Source organism: Rhodnius prolixus, unplaced genomic scaffold (assembly GCF_049639745.1).
Source record: "Rhodnius prolixus isolate KJV_2025 unplaced genomic scaffold, Rpr scaffold_4, whole genome shotgun sequence".
NCBI classification, from domain to species: Eukaryota; Metazoa; Arthropoda; class Insecta; order Hemiptera; family Reduviidae; genus Rhodnius; species Rhodnius prolixus.
In genome coordinates this window covers 15,175,695-15,194,530 of record NW_027411614.1, presented here as the reverse complement: position 1 = coordinate 15,194,530, position 18,836 = coordinate 15,175,695, and the positions used below count along the sequence as shown (strand labels likewise).

Sequence of the window (18,836 nt, the reverse complement as noted above, 5' to 3'; positions counted from 1 at the left end):
AAAATAACGAAGCTTTAAGTTCAGTGTTATATTATCATACACCTAAGCAAACGCAGGTGGAATTGTTAATTGATTCCTGCTAGGAGCAATTATACGAATATAAGCATAGTCTAAACATGAAATCCGTACAATTTTTTCTTACATATAAATTATTGTATTAATATTATTAATTTGGTATTCTATAAGTTAATGTATATTTTCTTTATCTGTTTCAGGATTTTTTAAAAGAACTGTACAAAAAGGTAGTAAATATGTATGCTTGGCAGAGAAATCATGCCCTGTAGATAAAAGGCGAAGAAATCGTTGTCAATTCTGTAGATTTCAAAAATGTTTATCAGTTGGAATGGTAAAAGAAGTAGTTAGGACAGATTCTTTGAAAGGACGCAGAGGAAGACTGCCGTCAAAACCAAAATCACCGCAGGAATCGCCACCAAGTCCTCCAGTCTCATTAATCACGGCGTTAGTTAGAGCCCATGTAGATACGAGTCCAGATTTAAGCAATTTGGATTATTCACAGGTTAGTTACTTTTAGATATTTTAATTTTTCATTTTATATTATTTAATTTTTAAGTAGTTGCTTAAATTTTCAAATTTGACATTATGTGATTATAAAAATTATATTAAAATAAAAAATAATTAGCCTTCCTCTATGCTAGGGGTAGCTCCCCCAAGTGATCTTGAGGTCCACATTGGAAGTTCATATTAAGCCTGCGGGCCGCTTATAAAATTATATATATTAATTAAATTAATTATTATTGTTTATTGTTAATGTGATTAATAATTGGTTTAATTATTATTCATAAATATAAACATAGATAATATGATAACAATTATGAGATGGTCCAATAATATTTAATCTGTTTAACAAGTAAGATATTTGTTTTTCAACTCTTCAACTTATCTCTAGCAATTCGATCTCAATTAGCGTATTCGCACGAAATAATTGATGCTGCCAGTTTTCATCCGTTAAGTTCGAGCGTGATTTGTTAAAAAAGTTTCATTTTCGGAAAAATAATTCGCAGTTTTGAATCAATTGCGCTCTCAATTTTTGTACCAGATTTTTGAATAAGAAAAAAAAAATTTTTTTTGTGACGTAAGTGTTATAATAATCTATTTTTGATTCTGTTGTTTCAAAAATGTGTTTTAGTTTTATTACACGTTAAGTCAATTTGTTCCTTTCGGTGATAATAAACAAACTTAGTAAAATTAGGATGAATATCGAAACGTTCATCTTATATCTCAAAAATACAGCTAGAAAGATGCGAGTACGCACAGTTGTAAACGTAAACGAGTACTATAATTGTCCATATTTTCGCAGTGATTTCACCGATAAGATAGAGATGCATCAACATGGATGAAGTATTGATTGCAAAATGCAGCAATACGAGGTGTGGCTACTAAATAACGAGACTATTGCTATAAAACATTTTATTTTAAATTTATACATATTTAGTTATTGTCACCTTCAATATACACCCCTCCCCTATCCCTACAACGCTCCATGCGGATTTACCATTGTTCGAAACAGTGCTGGAAATCTTTTTCTGTGAGCTCCCGCATGACGTGTGCCGCTTTTTCTTTCACAGCTTCGAAGGACTGAAATCGTGTTCCTTTTAATGCAGATTTGACTTTGGGGAAGAGATAAGAGTCACATGGGGCCAGGTCAGGCGAATAAGGCGGATGGCCTAAAACTGGATTGTTGTACTTGGCTACAAACGTCTTGACAGACAATGCAGTGTGAGCCGGCGCGTTGTCTTGCGTTGGAGAACCCGTGACTTGTACTTCCACAAATCGGGTCGTGTTTTCCTTACTCTTTCACGGAGTTGAGCAAGCACCTCACGGTAGTAATGTTGATTAATTATAATCGATATTTTCCTCCGTTTTGGACGTAGAAGGGCGACCCGGGCGGTCATCATCTCCGACGTCTTCTCGGCCATCTTGGAAACGCTTGAGCCACTCAATTTTGTGATAAACATTCATCACCATAAACTTCTTTTAATAAAAGATAAGTTTCAGTAGCAGTTTTACCAAGTATCATGTAAAATTTAACGACAATTCGTTGCTCTACTACATGTGTAGTAACAGGTTTTCGGCAAAACGAAACTAACACCTCTTACCCAAACGACGGTTCCGGTCAGACAGATTTCTCTACAAACACGTGAGACGCAGCAATCGAAAGAGAAGGCTTTACGCTGCCCAGCTGTCGGTGTGAGGATTTGGCGCATGCATAGTTCTTCTGTAGCAGCGTCAGTCTCGTTATTTAATAGCCACACATCGTATTACGTGGAAATGGAGAAATAGAGAAGATAATACTTTTCTTGGCGTGGGTCCGCTTAATTATTCGAAGTTGATTATTACACAGCTTACAATTGAATTGGTACAATAACGTAATGGATTTTGAAATAAAATTTCTTACTTTTAGGGTATCAAGCCTAATCAATTATGCATTTTTCTCTCTATTCTTACTAATGCTCTCAATGTATTGTGAAGTGCAATGAAATCTTTTAATGGGATTGAAAAAATAACTGCCATTTCAGTCTAGAAAAACTTACTTTGATATCTTTTAGAATAAATTCGTTTTCGGATATCAGAAATTTCATCCTTGATTTGTCCAAAGCATGGTTAATTAACGCTAAAACTTAAAAATTTTACTTCCATTTAAGAATTTGGGAACTGGCTCATCTTTCGGAATAATCTTGGAATATAAATTAATTACAAGACATACGTAATTAACTCTTGAGGAACAAAATCTTCTGTGAGAACCTGGCACATATTTGGGTAATTAGCGAACGTCACATTTGGAGGGGGTAAAAGATATGTCAAAAACAAAAAAAAATGTCTTCTTGATCCTTTTTTCTTAATATTCAGTTTGGAAAAAGAGAAATTGTAAGAGGTTAATGTAAAAAATCATATAATTGGGTGGAAACACGCGAAGTTGATTAAGTAGTTGGGATATTCAACTGGCGTGATGCTAATAACTATATTGCTAATGGTAATTTCTTAATTCCAAACTGTTTAGTACACCTTTCTGACAGCACGTTATCACCTTTCTACCTTCATAATAATAAGGCGGCAACGCTAAACAGGCTAAGAGATGTGTAGCACTTCCTTCCGATGGCTCTTAATATTTATAATAATTTTATGACTAAACGTTCAAATACAAAATAGTAAATTTTTTAATCCGATACTTAGTTCAAAATATAAAATGAAATACGAATGGAAATATCGTAATTCATAAAACGGCTTAACCAATAGTTGACGCAGTTGACTATTTCATGGTAACATTTAAATGTAAAATAGTAAATAAGAATTTAAATAGAAATTGAAGTTTATCTTTACATGGTTCTAATTCTACTTTTTTTATTATTATTTTATTTATTTTATATTTTTGTAGTTTAAGGGTTCTTTTCGAGTAAACGTTATGAGAGTGGACAACAAAGTAAACGGTTCCCCCTAATACGGCGACTCCAAATACCTAATTAGGTATTTCCGCCTCCGTCCATGACTACTACTTTTTGGTAGTTGGAAAAATCTGAGAAAATAAGTGATTACTTTACTTTTTTTTGCAATTTATTGTGCTAAACATTTCGTAGTTGTAATTGTGATGGTAAATTCATTATTGAACTGAAACTATGAGGCGGTGAAGGTGTATTCAGGATTTTTATAGTTTCTATTATAGTTTTATAGTTTATAGTTAATACTTTCTACGGATTGATTATTCATAAAAGTCTCTGACATCAGTGATAAGTTCATCCCTAACAAGTCTCCTTTTTCTTCCATATTCTCGTTGAACCAATTCAACTGAAACTTCCCTTAGAGTAGTCTTAGATATACGAGGTCTGTAAATTAAGTAATGAGACTGATTTTTTTTAATTTTTTTTATTAAAAAAGAATTACAATTCTATATTGTCACCTTCAAAATAACTTCCTTCTGAAGCCACACAGCGCTGGAGACGTTTCTTCCACTCCTCATAGCAGTGCTCGAACTCCGATACTGGAATAGCCTTCAGCTGATAGGTTACAGCCGTTTGAATGTTTTCGACTGTCCCAAAATTGAGTTCCCTTAAGGTGATTTTTTCAACTTCTGGAAGAGAAAAAAGTCACAAGGACTCCAAGTCAGGCGAATAAGGGGGCTGAGGAGCCACAGGAATGTTTTTACTGGCCAAAAACTCGTTTATTGAAATTGCTGTGTGACAAGGAGCATTATCGTGATGTTTGGTCTCACACTTAATGACCCTTTTTCGAAGTTTTTCAAGAACCTCTCGGTAAAAGTGTTGGATTGACCGTTTGACCTTGAGGTAGAAACTCTTTGTGGACGAAACTTCGAAAAAGGGTCTTCGTGTGAGACCAAACATCAAGAACAAGTGGGTGTATGATTGCCCTTCCATTAAAAATTTCCGAAGAATTCTGCTGCATAACAATGGCTCTTTTCTTTGATACTTTGCTTTCTGTATCTTTTGGCTCTTTATTTTTGGCCTTGTTGTCAAATGTATTTAATCCATTATAAGGCAAGCTTTGCCCTTGGAGTATTTTCGGCTCAAAATAATTTTCAAGATTGTTAGTGAAAGTTGTTATCTGAATTATTACATTTATTTCATTCTTCGAGTCAATACAAAGTAGAAAGTTCTGTTTTGTTCATCTTAATGCAATGAATCAATAAAATAAGTAATAAAAAAAAAAGAAGTTAGAACATACAAATTTTAATGGTGGCCCTAATATTCATTTTTATCAATAGCAAGAATTAAAATTTTAAAAATTGATACGTCAAGTTGGTAATGAATGCAATGTGAAACTTTACAAAATAGCCTACAGCTGTGCTGAGTCATCGAATCAATCAGGTTTCTGAATCATAAATCAATACGAATCGTTTGAAATTTCGAAATTTCTTTAATAAATTTTAGGCAGGCTGTTTTCTACCATTAATCATTATAAAATTTGGTTTAGTTAAAACTTATAAATGTAAGAGCATAATAATTGTCTATCCATTTTTTCCTTCGCCTTTTCCTCAACTTTATTAAGCTCCTAAGAAGGAATTGGGTCCATTTATAGTGATTTGTCAGAGAGATAAGTTAGTTGTGTTGCATCAACGTGTGCTTTTTTTAACAGCTCTTAGAGTTGATAATAATGCGCACTCCGTTGATGTTCTTCTCCTTAACCATTTTTTATTTCTTATAATAAAATCCAGATTTTGATCCATTTTAGTTGATTTAATATCTTATCTTTTAAAGTTGGCAAAGTTGTTAAAAACTTAGATCCACAATAGCAAAGTAGGAATTTAGCTTTGAAGGTAAAATTGCTAAATCAAATTTGGCTAATTTTACAGTATTAGAAGACTTTGCAATCATTAAGTTAATATGTTCAATGATGAACCAGAAACCAGGATATGAGCTTAGAGAATCTAGGATACCGTGCGGTGACCTTGTCATGCTGAGTAAATTTGGAATAACATAATATTCTCCCAGAAAACCAAAGGATTCATTCTGCAAAGATCGCCTGAAATCGCAAACAGATTCACCTACAAAAGATGTTTTTTTTATCGTTTTGTCATGCTTATTGATAATTGTGGATCAGGTGGATCCTCTCACCAACTCTCCACTTCTCCTCCAGATCCAAACACACATACACGCCCACAATACTACTATGTATATATATTCACTAGAACTTCATTCTATATACTCCTCAAAGTAGGATATAATCTCCGCCTGTTATAACCATAGATTTTCTGATTACCTTCCACACAAAGGAAAATCTTCTTTGGTATCTCCACAGTAAGTCCAGGATTTTCTCGACGGTAAGAAGAATCATTAGCTTTCCAGGGACATTTTGGGAATTACATTACATTATCTTTTCATTACAATTATCTTTTCGAGAAGAATCTACGGTAGATTTGTTCCTTTCAAACATTCATTATGCATTACGTTGGAATATACTTATACTACTATATTCGTATGTTTGCTAGAATCTTAAAGGCAGCCATTGCTATACCAAATAAGAGTAACTTCAGCATTTAAGAACAAGCCTAAAACCCCAAGCACTTAGGCGCAAAAATATTGTTTTAATTTGACACTTAATTTTCTTGAACACTTCCATTGTTGTTGGCTTGTAACCTCGATATAATGTTTTGATAACTTTTGGTAACAGTAGAGAGAAAAAAATGAACTTAATCGATTCGATTATTTCAGTAAAATAAATTCAAGAAGAAACATAACATTATGAAATCGATAATTTGAATCGCTTCTCTGTTCACTTCGAACCCTCATTTCGGCAACTAGCCATTCACTTTCTGATACTAAAACGAAGAAGAAAATGGCTTTCGTGGGCCAATTTACTGATCAGGTCAAATCACTGTTTTGATAAATTTTCTATAATATAGATTATTTTTATTTTATATATATATATATATATTTTTTTTTTAGAATTAAGCCCGTCCATCAATTGGTCCGAAAATAAAAAGATTAAACTTTAAAAAAAAGCATACTTCCTATATATTCCAATCTTGATCTTATTTCATGATAACCTCACGATGCATTATGTCATAATTTAGGACACCGCCTCTGACTCTATTCTTCAGCAAACCATCACTCATGCGGAAAACTTTTTCTCTTAGCGCGCTAACTCTTAACTATAAGAACAGGTATTAAATAGTTTGTTGGTAATAGTAACGCCCAATATATTGCTTTTAGACATCTGTTACCTTCAACCACTTACAAAATCTTTGTTGTAGATGTTCTGGGTTAGTATTCAATATATTACTCTCCAACAATCGCAACTAGTACCTTTTATCTTGTGAATAGTACGCTGACCAAGTTATATATATCTCTTAAATGGTGTAAATAAATCTTAACGTTGAACAGTGAATGTACCAGTCATTTGTTTCCAATATATCAATACACTTCTACCAGTATTTTTTGTCTATTTTCGAGTTTTGTCATAAATTGTGTAATCTACTGTGCACAGATACAAAGATAAATTGATAGATAACTTTATTCCCTTCAAATTATTGTATTTACACATTACGAAACTCATCTAGTATTTATTAATCTTCGGAAATACTCAGATTAAAAAAGTTAAATTATGCTCGCGAAAAATTCAGCGGGTAGACCTTGTTCTTCTTGATATTAAAATTTTGTTTTTTATAAAAGAAGAAATCCATTAGTTTAAGCAGCATTTAAATAAATAAATAACCTATACAAATTAGCTTTTCAATAAATATTATTTTTTGGGGGCAAAAAATTATAAAATTTGAGGCCAAACTTATAATCAGCATAAATTGTAAAATATTAACATAAGGTTATTTGTTAATTTGTTTAAATTTACATTAAAAGAACATGCCACCTAAAGGGTGAACGCATAATATTACTACGTATCTATCTTTTTTTTTATTTGGCAAAATTTTGAGGAAATAAAAGATGTCCCTCTCTCCCAATTTAATTTATTTTTTTACCTCTTATTAGTTTAAAAGAAATTTATGATATTTTGACGACTTTTTTTTTGAAAACTGAACTTACACAATGCAGAGAAAAGTTGCTGAAGTCCCTAATTTGGAACACCTTAACACCATGGGGTCCATAAAATGGTTTACGACAAGCGGATGTGCGTTGTAAAGAAAGTAGTTTTCCTGTTTTTTTTACCATTTTTTCGAAATGTTTTCAGCGATTCCTCTACAGATCTACTCGACATATGAATATTTAAGAGAACATAGATCTAATAGAACTTATTCATTCTCTTATTTACCAGTTATTAATGTTCTACAAAATCAACCAAGTAAAGACCTTTTTTAGACCTTTTATTGTAAATCACAGAAACTCGTTTAGAATTAGAAGTCGGCAAGAACATTTCCTGTTTATAATTAGCCTAAGAATGGATTAGAAAGCTGCAGTTCTGGAGGCCTAAATCCATTCTCAGTAGAATTCAAAATCCATAAGTACTGTCCTTTTATCTCGTAGAGAATTTAATCATTGGGAACTCGTGTTTTTTTTCTCGAGTTAACTTAATCAGTTTCTTAATCATAGAATGCTGTTTATAACTTTATAGTTGTAGTTTAATTACACCCAGATCACGTTAAACACTCATTATGACAGAAATTGAGTGTAATCTAAAAATTATGGTATACCAAACTCTGATATTCTTACGTTAATATTTCAGATCATCTGAAGATGAGTTACCTACCGTGTAAAATGTGCTACATTTTTTTTTTTTCAAAGTTATTAATTATTATAACTTTCTTTCTATACGAAGAAATCTCTTTATTTAACATTCCCTTTGAGTAAAAAAATACTCAAAATCAATTTAATCTTAAGTTTATTTGAATAAATTAAGTGCCAAATCTTTTACAGAAAGACTTACCGTATTTGGAAATATATGTTCGCATATACTTGGAAATGAAACAGCAATAATTTCTACCCATTTGTAGCATTGCAGCAGATTTATTTATGTCTTTTATCTTATCAGATATTCGAAAAGTAATAAATAACATCTCCATTTTTTTTTTGTAATCAAGTCTCTTTTTGATAAAAAATGGAGAAAGAAACGGTTATTCAATAAATCACTTAAAGATAGTACCAAAGATTTTACTTTGAAATTATTTCTTTTTACACAAAGAAACTAAATTTATGAGCATCAATTCTATTTGTTGCTTTGAAAAAAGTTATGGCAAATAACTTGCGTTCAGTTTTGTACAATAATTCTTGAAGTAAATATTGGCCCAAGTCTTAAAATGAATTGTTTGTATGATTTTTCCTTAACTCTCTTTTCTATCAATTCTGGCTATTCCCAGTTGTCCAACTTTATTCATTCTCAGTTCATCACAATAAGTTTAATTTTTCTTAACGTTAAATGATACAAATACCAACTCTTCTGAGGTTATTCCTTAATTAATTCAATCAATAAAAATGTGGTTTCCTTATTCTCTTTTTTATTTTTTCTTTAGTTCAGGCCGTCCGTCATCCACAGTTCGATGCCCTATTGTCACTAGGCGCAATCATTGGTTTTTATCTTTCCCTAAATGTGCATTTTTTCGATCAAACATATAAAGTAGGCCAATGAGCGGAAAAGATGCGACTCAGAGGGTGATTAGTTCGGGCTGGTTGAGGGAGGAGTTCCATATTCATTTGGTAAAGAGACATTTAACGTGCCAAGTGCAATGCTGTCAAGTTATCTAACTATAGAATTTGGGTGATGAGCCAAAACGAAGTTTGAAGTCCCAAATTCTCCTCATTGATCCATATATTGTGCTTTCACACTCTGGAAAGTCCTTTGAATGCCCATCTTGGTTTGCGATCTTCCTACATGGAACAGGTCGCAACAATCGGAAGTCAAATATTTTAGCTTCTATTCTTCAACAAGATCTCCTTCTTTTCAGCTCTGAGTTGCTTCTCTCCTCTTCTATGCTGCAGTCAGGGACATTGCAAAACTGCAGTTCAGAGAATTATTTCAAAAACTATTAATTTGGCACTTCAAGAGTTGTTTTATTTCTTATTGTCAGCCTTATAATATCAAAGCTCCTGTACCCTTCCACAAGCCTTCGCCATCATTCATCTTTTTTGTTTTATAATCATTTCAAGTGTTTAAATTTGTCCGTCGCTTTAAAACAATATTTTCCTACCGAAACATACCAAATCACTTCTTTTTCGTTTTCTTAACTATAGACTTTGTTTCCATTGCATCTATCTGTAACCCGCAGCTCCCTACTGTAACTCTACAAAAACTTTCTTTAATGCAGACACCTATCTAGTTAATAACATCCTCTGCATTGGGTAGTGCGATTATATGTATGAAATCGTATTATATGTGTATAATGCGATTACACTGTAGACAGACGACTCTATTACCACATTGAAAAAAACTGGTAATTAGTGATTACCTTGCCTAAGACCAATGGTCGCTGAAAACTCTTCAGAGACATGACCTTGCTCAGTAAAGCAGGTCGAGCTGCGTGCCAGTGTTATCTTAACAAGTCCTATTAGGTCATCGGCTGGAGCTCCATCAAACATTCATTCATTAGAATATCCGCATGCTTGTTTTCAGTCCTTATTTCTTCTCCATTAAGCACCTCCTGGAAAGGTACATCAAACCAAAACTGTGTTATCAGTCTACAATTTTTATTGAAGTAAATCTTCTTTTCGTAGCATATAATTATTGGTTTGCGAAAACGCGAACTCATCCAGATTCTGAAGAAAGCATTATATACTTTCAGTCGGCATTTGCTAAAAATATAAACTGAGCTGTTGTCTAATGTTTTAAGTTGCAGAGTCGCAGCTCTTGACTATCCTATTTTTCTATATTTTACAGTTTTTCTAAGCTAAAATTACTCAAAAATCTGAAAAGTTTGTTGTATTTAAAATCGATTAAGATTTCATCGATATCGCTGCTCATGTGAGATATTATTATAATCGCTTCCTTTCGAGTTCCATTGTTTGCAGGGAAATAAAGTTTTTTTTTGAATGACGTGTATGTATGTGATGATTCTAATCTTAAAAACGAAATAATGCTCGAAGCTTAAAGCACTAACTTGTTAGGCGGAAACTCAGCTGGCAGGAAAAGAAACTTAACAAATGTTACTATATGGAAGGACCCACAGCTCAGATTAAGGATTTATTGGCCTCTTAAGTAAAATCAAATGTTAGAAGAAAATTCCGTTGCAATAAGAAGAGTCATGAATATGTTTTCTTAATAAAAGATTAATTATTGAACAATTCATTCAGAAAAGTTAAGTTCTTTTAGAAACGACAAGCTAATGCGATAAGTGGTGAATTAAAAAATCTCTAGCTCTCTAAAGAGATGAGAAGTTCTCTGAACATTGGTTCAGAGCGTGTGAATCGAAAGAGGGAGCTACAGAAATTATTCTATTATGTAATAATAAATTACATTTCGGACGGATTTATATGAAAATGATTGCTGGTAATAAGACTTCATGTCGGTTGATGATCAATCCAGGTATAATCATATATATTCAAAGGTTTTACAAGTTATATTAAGTGCCCGACCAATTTTAGCAATCTTTGCTAACACTTAGTAACTCACTTTTTTCTAACATAACTTCCTTGACTCCAGAATTGTACTCACTTTAATAGCATTTCATTTGTGTTTTAAAAAGAATTCAAGAGATTGTCCTAATTTTGTTTTTTAAACATTAAATAATAATATTTTATTTATGGTTAGTTGCAAATACTTGTTTTTTTTTAAACAATTTTTCTTTATTTTATTTGTTTATAAATGCAGTATCGTGAGCCGAACGAAGAGGAAATACCTATGTCTGAAACGGAGAAGACGCAGCAATTCTATAACCTGTTGACGTCATCTGTGGACGTGATCAGGCATTTTGCCGAAAAGATACCTGGTTTTTCGGAATTATGCCGTGAAGATCAAGACCTATTGTTCCAGTCAGCTTCTTTAGAGCTTTTTGTGCTTAGGCTAGCTTACAGGTATGCAATTTCTTGTTTTTAATTTTCCATATTTAAAATAAGAAAACTTTGTGAATTTTATTTTTATTTGTTCCCACACGATTTAGAAGTGGGGTTTTTATAAGTCAAAATTAGGCCATCAGCAGTAAGGAATAATTTACCCAAGAAAATAAATTCTTTAAAACTAATGGGAAATCACAAAATGTTATGGAGTTACTACTAATGACGTGTTTTGATCTTTAATAATATTTGCCAGCATCCTGTAGGCAAAAAGTTTCATTTTCATTAATTTTCTCCTGTAAATTAAAGTAACCGAACTCTGAATAAAAAGGAATGATAGGAGAAATCTCGCTAGATCCAGGCTCCAGAGGGTAGAAATGATTGTTGCAGAACCAGAAGGTTGAACCTAGAGAAAAATAAAAATGTTTAGGAGCGCTAGAGACCACAGTTTTTACTCGATAACTCCTATTAAAATCATATTAGTAACTGTATAATTGGAATTTTGAGAGGGGATGGATTTATGCAAAGCTGAAGCATTGGATTCTCGGTCGGAGATCGCAGGTTTCATGGTTAATCCTGCCCTTGGATTTTCTCTTTCTTGGAGCCACTTATAACTTTTAAGAAGAATGCAAGTGTGTAAATTGAAAAAGATTTTAATGACTGGGTAAAAACGTATGCGAAATTGAGCTAAATTTGCTCGTAACTTTTTATTTTCTCCTTAATGGGCGATTTGGACAATTTTTTTTTTTTTGTAAATTGGTCTTCATTGTACATTAGTTTTCGAGATTACATAGTTTTAAATATTTGTTAAGTACTTTGAAGAAGTATTTATTTTAAGTATTTAAAGTAATACGAATATTGTATTCCGTGAATCTAACCTGTATATTTTCTCATTGTGTGGAAGGGAAAAAAAAAATCATCCTGTTCCAATTCGTGATGTATAAGTTTATGAGCCGTTTAATGTTTAAGTCCTGCATCACGTTTTGAGAAACATCCTGACCGCTTAGTTCCCAGGATAGCACCTTCAAGTAACACAGGACCAGCTGGTAAAAAACCTGCACTCAGTTAATGGTCCAGATCAGATTGTATGTAATAGTAACACAATACTGATTGATTTATTTCTATTATGTAAACACATAAAACTTGAAGTAGGGGGTAAAAAAACAGAGCGAGAAATTAATAAACCTGTCTCTGATGGATTTGAGGAAGTATTGTAAAGACACTAATAAGTTTATGATTAATCAGTGTAAGGATTCTAAGAGAAATTTAGGGTTCCTATAGGATAATTTAAAGGCCACCTCTTGTTCCGTCTTGAATAAATCCTCTTGACTCGTCCCAAATAAATACCATTTCAAGGAAATATCCTTAGGATTTCCCAGCAACCGTAAGGACCTTTCTTAGTTTCCAAGTAATTTTTTTTTGCTTTTCTTTACCATCAATTGGATGTAATTATAAGTAATTTCTTAATTTAAAAAGCTGCAGGATTATTAGAAGATGATCTATGCCCTTTTCTCTAACTATTTCTGAAGCTTCTCGTATCTTTGAAAATATCTTCTTGTATCTTCTTCTCATAGTAGTAAAGAAAAGATAAGGACAATTAAAAATAAATAATAAATATTTTTTGAAAATTAAAATTCTTGCACCAATGTAGTTGATAATACGATTTTATGATACCAAATTACAGCTTCTCGCTTTTTAAAATAATATCAATAAAAATTCTGTCGAAATATTTTAAATTATTGAGGCCTCAAAAATTCCAAACACTTAAATGAAGAATAAGATTTATAAAAACACTCACGGATTCAATTCAACTATTCACAAATATTTGTATTACGATAAATGTTTATTTGGCCATATACAATTTTATTGGCTACAATTCAGATCATTTTCTTCTTAAACTAAATTATATTGACAATCATTTTATTGATCAATAAAAAACAAACTAAATATCGCAACAAGTAGGATTTACAAATTAATGCTGTGTTTGTTAATCAACAAACTTTTATACTTTTTGATTATCTGTTATTTAATTCTTTATTCTTCTTTCTTTTTTTGTACTCTCATAAAAAATAATTATTATTGAGGGAATCCAGCCTAACAGTCTACATAAAATGCCCTTAACATGAACAAACCAATAAAACTGTTATCATTACATTCGCCTCAGCTTCTTTGCTTTCAGATGTTCCATTCAGTAAAGTTATAACCAGTGCAGAGATTATATTTTTGTAAGTTTATTACTTAAGTTTCAACAATTTTACACCTGCTTAAACATAAATTATTCTAGATTCATGTTAGTCAATTTTGCTTTTACGCTGTTCAGTCTTTATAAGAAACCATTTAGTAATCTAAACAAATCAATGTGATATGAACAGTTACACTGTACTGAACACTGTGATGACGTTTTAGGGTTTTCTAAAGCATTTTTTTTCTAAAAAATTGTTCAAACTAAAGTTATTGTTGTATTAAAACTGTCCGGTGCCCAACCTTGACTATTTTCTCTCTCTTTGACTGTACGTAATTTAATAGTATGTACGTAGTCTTAGTAGTAATCGTAAAAGGCATGACCAAATCGATGACAAGTGGAAAATCCGTTTAATAATTTACACTTTTGGTTGTGAAATTTTCAATCTCGAAATTATAGTTTGCTTCATCTCTCTATTTAAAGCTTTATTTATTGTATTATATTTAAGAATCAAGGACGTACATTACATGAAATGGGTACTTTACAAGTAAATTTAACTTAAAATACACGTTAAGCTCTTATGTCTTTGGTCGCGACTATATGAGTATATAAATAATTATAATTTACATAAATATATATACGAGGGTCGTTTGAAAAGTCCGTGCAAAGTCAGAGAGATAGCACCACTGGCGCGTATCGAGGTTATGTTTAGTTCAGTGTTGCCAATGTCCGGGTAATTACCCATTTTTCGGGTAATTCAACATTGAATGGGTAAGTAAGCAAGTAATTGAACTTTGACGGGTAAAATCGGGTAATCATCTTACTCAAACGAAATAATTTTTCGAAAATTTCAAATTCGATCTAGACTGAATTCAGCTTTTGTAAAGAGCAATAACATTTTTATATATTTAATCTACTTATATTACTAACAGTTCAGTAGTTAAAAGATTTTAATATCGATATAAATTTGGACACTGAGGATTACTGGGCTAAAATTTTTAATATAAAAAAAGCTGATGGTGAACTTGAATTTAAAAATTTAAAAAAAGTTATATACTTTTTGCTTGTTTTACCCTTCTCTAATGTATCTGTTGAAAGAATTTTCAGTGACATAAAAAATATAAAAACTGATCACAGAAATAATTTGTCAACTAATACATTAAAGTCTATTTTAATCACCAAAAATTTTTTATACAAAGATAATGATATTATTAATTTTGAACCAAATGAGGAAATGTTAAATACTAACATTTGGGACAAAAAAGAGGTTTAAAAGTTTATTTTCTGTTTAGTTATGACTATTATAATAATTTTAAATATAAAATTTATAAAAATGTTGCTACTAATTATGTTAATACATAAAAGCTGTAAAATAAAGAATAAAATAATTTAATCATAGTTATTATTTACATACTGTTTATAACCCTTTAAGCTTACAAAGTGTTTTTTATATATCCCGCTTATAAAATATAGTTGGTAACGCTGGTTTTAGTATCGGGTAAAAACGGGTAATTGAACCTAGTGGAGAGGGTAATTCTGATTTACCCCATCGGCAACACTGGTTTAGTTAGTAGCATCTCTTGGAAGAATACACACCAAGTTTCAGCCAGATCGGTCTATTTCTTTGTGTTTGGCATTCGTTTGAATCGAGGAAGTCGAGTGATTTTCAAAAAATGGACGAAAAAGAATTTCGTGTGTTGATTAAACACTACTTTATGAAAGGCAAAACGCCTCAGGAGACTAAAGAGAAGCTTGATAAACATTATGGTGACTCTGCACCTTTGATTAGAACAGTTTATAAGTGGTTTCAAAATTTTCGGAGTGGCCATATGGGCACAAGTGACGCTGAACGTTCTGGACGCCCTGTTGAGGTTACTACTCCAGAAATCATTGATAAAATCCATGATATGGTGATGGATGACAGAAGAGTGAAGGTGCTTGAGATTGCTAGTGCTGTGGGCATCTCGAATGAACGGGTACATAATATTTTGCATCAACATTTGGACATGACAAAGCTATCCGCAAGATGGGTGCCGCGATTGCTCACGCTTGACCAAAAACGAAATCGTGTGAAGTGTTGCAAGGACGGTTTGCAGCTGTTCCAGAAGAATCCGCAGGACTTTAAGAGTCGTTTCGTCACTGTGGATGAAACATGGATACATCACTACACTCCTGAGACCAAAGAACAATCTAAACAATGGGTTACCAAGGGGGAATCTGCGCCAAAAAAGGCGAAGACCGTTCCTTCGGCCGGAAAGATTATGGCGACTGTCTTTTGGGATTCGCAAGGAATAATCCTCATCGACTATCTGGAAAAGGGTAAAACTATTACAGGTGCATATTATTCATCGAGCTGCAAGAAAAACGCCCACGATTGGCCCACAAAAAAGTCCTTTTCCATCACGACAACGCACCAGCTCACACCTCAGCAGTTGTGGTCGCAAAATTAATGGAAATAGGGTTCCAACTCGTTTCACATCCCCCCTATTCTCCAGACTTGGCTCCCTCGGACTACTATTTGTTCTCCAATACGAAGAAATGGCTGGCGGGAAAAAAATTTTATTCAAACGAGGAGGTGATTGCAGAAACGAATGGCTATTTTTCAGACTTGGACAAATCCTATTATTCGGAAGGGATCAACAAACTAGAGCAGCGTTGGACGAAGTGTATAAGCCTAAAAGGAGACTATGTTGAAAAATAAAAAAGGTTTACCCCAAAAAATTAAGTAGTTTTTATTTTGGCACGGACTTTTCAAACGACCCTCGTAATAATACCTAAACAGCCCATTAAGCATTATCTTTAAGGTTAATACACCCAACACACTATATAAAAAAGTACATTTTTGAATCAGTGATTTACTGGAAGGCATCCCAGTCCCCAGATCGAAAGGTCGGCGAAGAAAATAAAATAAATATGAAACGCAATAATTTCTCTTTTCTTGGGATTAATAAATCAATCAATAAAAAAAAGATGAACTCTATATTTCCATATTTATTTATTTTAATAACAACATTATTCTCTAAATAGATGTAAAAATTAAAAACCAGTTGAATTAAAAACTGTGTATATTATACAACATTGTGGGGAAGTACGAACAGCTGACGGAATGTTTGCAATGTAGTAGTTTCCGGTGTCTAGGCTCTCTCGATGACTAACTCTTTGTGAAATAAAGACCAGTATGAAGAAAGACATTCGTACTCCTTAAGATGAGTAAAAATAATTAAAAAATACTCGGCTAGAAGCTAGGAGATGCAAAATTCTATACAGTTAGTTTCGTTTAATTATTCAAAAAGCAGTTAATCTTATTTAGTATGAATATGGATCAAAATTTAAGATGATGCATTATTTTTGTATAAATTATCATCATAAATTGATAAATTTGTAGGCAAAGCCATTTTTGCTGCTCGGTTTTGCAAGTAATTAGAACACTTTAAATTATAAATTCTATTAGAAAACCTTAATGGATATTATTGTATAGGTATTTGTTGTTGTATAAAATATAATAATTTTCATATTAGATTCTAACATTAGAAGAAAAAGAATTAGGGAATTAAAATTGGCAAATTCCCAGATATTTGACTATCTTTTTTGGCTTAAACAATACTGCAGTTTCTGTCAATATCTATTATTCAACTACGCGAGGGTAGCTATCTTGTTTGATGATAAATTATCATCGCAAAAATAGCTACGTTAAAATAGTAGTTACTTCTTAGTTTCAAAGAAAACAAACGATTAATGAATTAATTATTTCCATGAAACTTATTAGCTCAGTGGATAGTGCGCTAGACTTACGACACAGAGGTCATAGGTTCAAGTCCAGCTTGCTGCTTCCTTTAGTTTTTTCATTTCATATTATTCTCTCAAATTACATCTAGTGTTTGGTTAAAAGCGAAATGTGTTGTAAATAACTTCAGATTATGCCCCTAAATTAATGTTACTAGCAATGTTAGAGCAAGACGACTTGATACATACACTATTCTAATAAATATCTAAAAATTAATATCAGAAAGTTAACTATTTCTATTAGCATAGATAATTATCGTAATAACCATTAACTTTAAAATAATATTAAAATCAGAAAATAAAAAAATAATATTTGGATATATAATTAATACTGTATCTGCAATATACCACAACTAAAGAAGTTTTATTACGAACAAATCTATAGACAGACCGGTTGACGAATGAGAGGGCAGAGGTCTGAGTTTGCTTTCACTTCACTAGTGAGTAACGTACACTTTCGCCAAGATTGTCTAGTTGCCGCCCGACAGTCTAGGCCACGATTTCTTAATATTGTTCTTTTACACTTAATAGAAAATGGTATAAACAAAAAAACAAGTTTTCGAGTTTCGTTATTATTAATTTAATAGAAAAAGTCAACATCATTTTTCTTTTTTTTGTTAATAATAAATATTGCATAATTTTTCTTTTTATTTTAATAGTGAATACATGTAATACTTATCGCCTATCATTATTTTTATATAACAAATTTTATCTTATAGATAGCTTTGATTTGTAATCATCATTCCTTCTTATTTGTTTCATAATTCATTTACTGTGAGCAAATTTACTCGCATTCTCAGCAATCACTTTAAAGGAAAATTTATTTCGATTATTTACAAAGATTATTTATTAATCAAGTTCTGACAACCCGTCGCCGCACTTAGTACAAAAAAGTGGCGTAACATTGCAATATACAAAATATGGAGTGGACACTAGTATAGTTTATCAGAGCTATAATTCTCAACGTTCTAAATTATCCTTTTTATTGTAACACAGAATTTTAAAACACATTAAATGCTTATTGATCTGGTCCAGGTTGCAAAACTGCACACATTGCCTAGAAGTGATTTTGTAGGGATTGAAATGTAGACTTATATTTAATTATTTTGTTTATCCCAGAGGATTAAAAAGCAATTGGTAGAAGAAGATTCGTATTTTCAACAAATCAGTAATATTGTACAGTAAATAGTGTTAAAAGTTTTTTTCAGAAATATTCATTTCCTAATTATTATGGAGTAATATTTGGTTAGGAGCCTAACTCGCTCCGATCTCAGAAGGCCTTCGATCGAATTTCCTCGGGAAAAAACCTCTACCTGTTGAATGTGTTTAAGCAAAATCAAGAAATGGCTTTAATTCAATTTTTCTGAATTTTTCAGAATTATACAGTTTAAGCTTCTCGCGATTTTTCATTTTTTGAGATTATATCAGATTATATTTTATATAAAGCTACAATATATACTATTTATATT

The 18,836-nt window shown here is 32.0% G+C and overlaps 1 protein-coding gene across 7 annotated transcripts in view; it reads left to right on the top strand.

The window, feature by feature from the left end:
* The window catches only part of LOC141455988 (probable nuclear hormone receptor HR38), a 248,493-nt gene that overhangs the window by 210,838 nt on the left and 18,819 nt on the right, over nt 1–18,836 (top strand). For all 7 annotated transcript variants that reach the window (XM_074131536.1, XM_074131534.1, XM_074131533.1 and 4 more), the window contains 2 exons: nt 216–517; nt 11,221–11,423. In XM_074131536.1, coding sequence (XP_073987637.1) covers nt 216–517; nt 11,221–11,423 — 505 coding nt within the window. The remainder of the gene's footprint in view (nt 1–215; nt 518–11,220; nt 11,424–18,836) is intronic.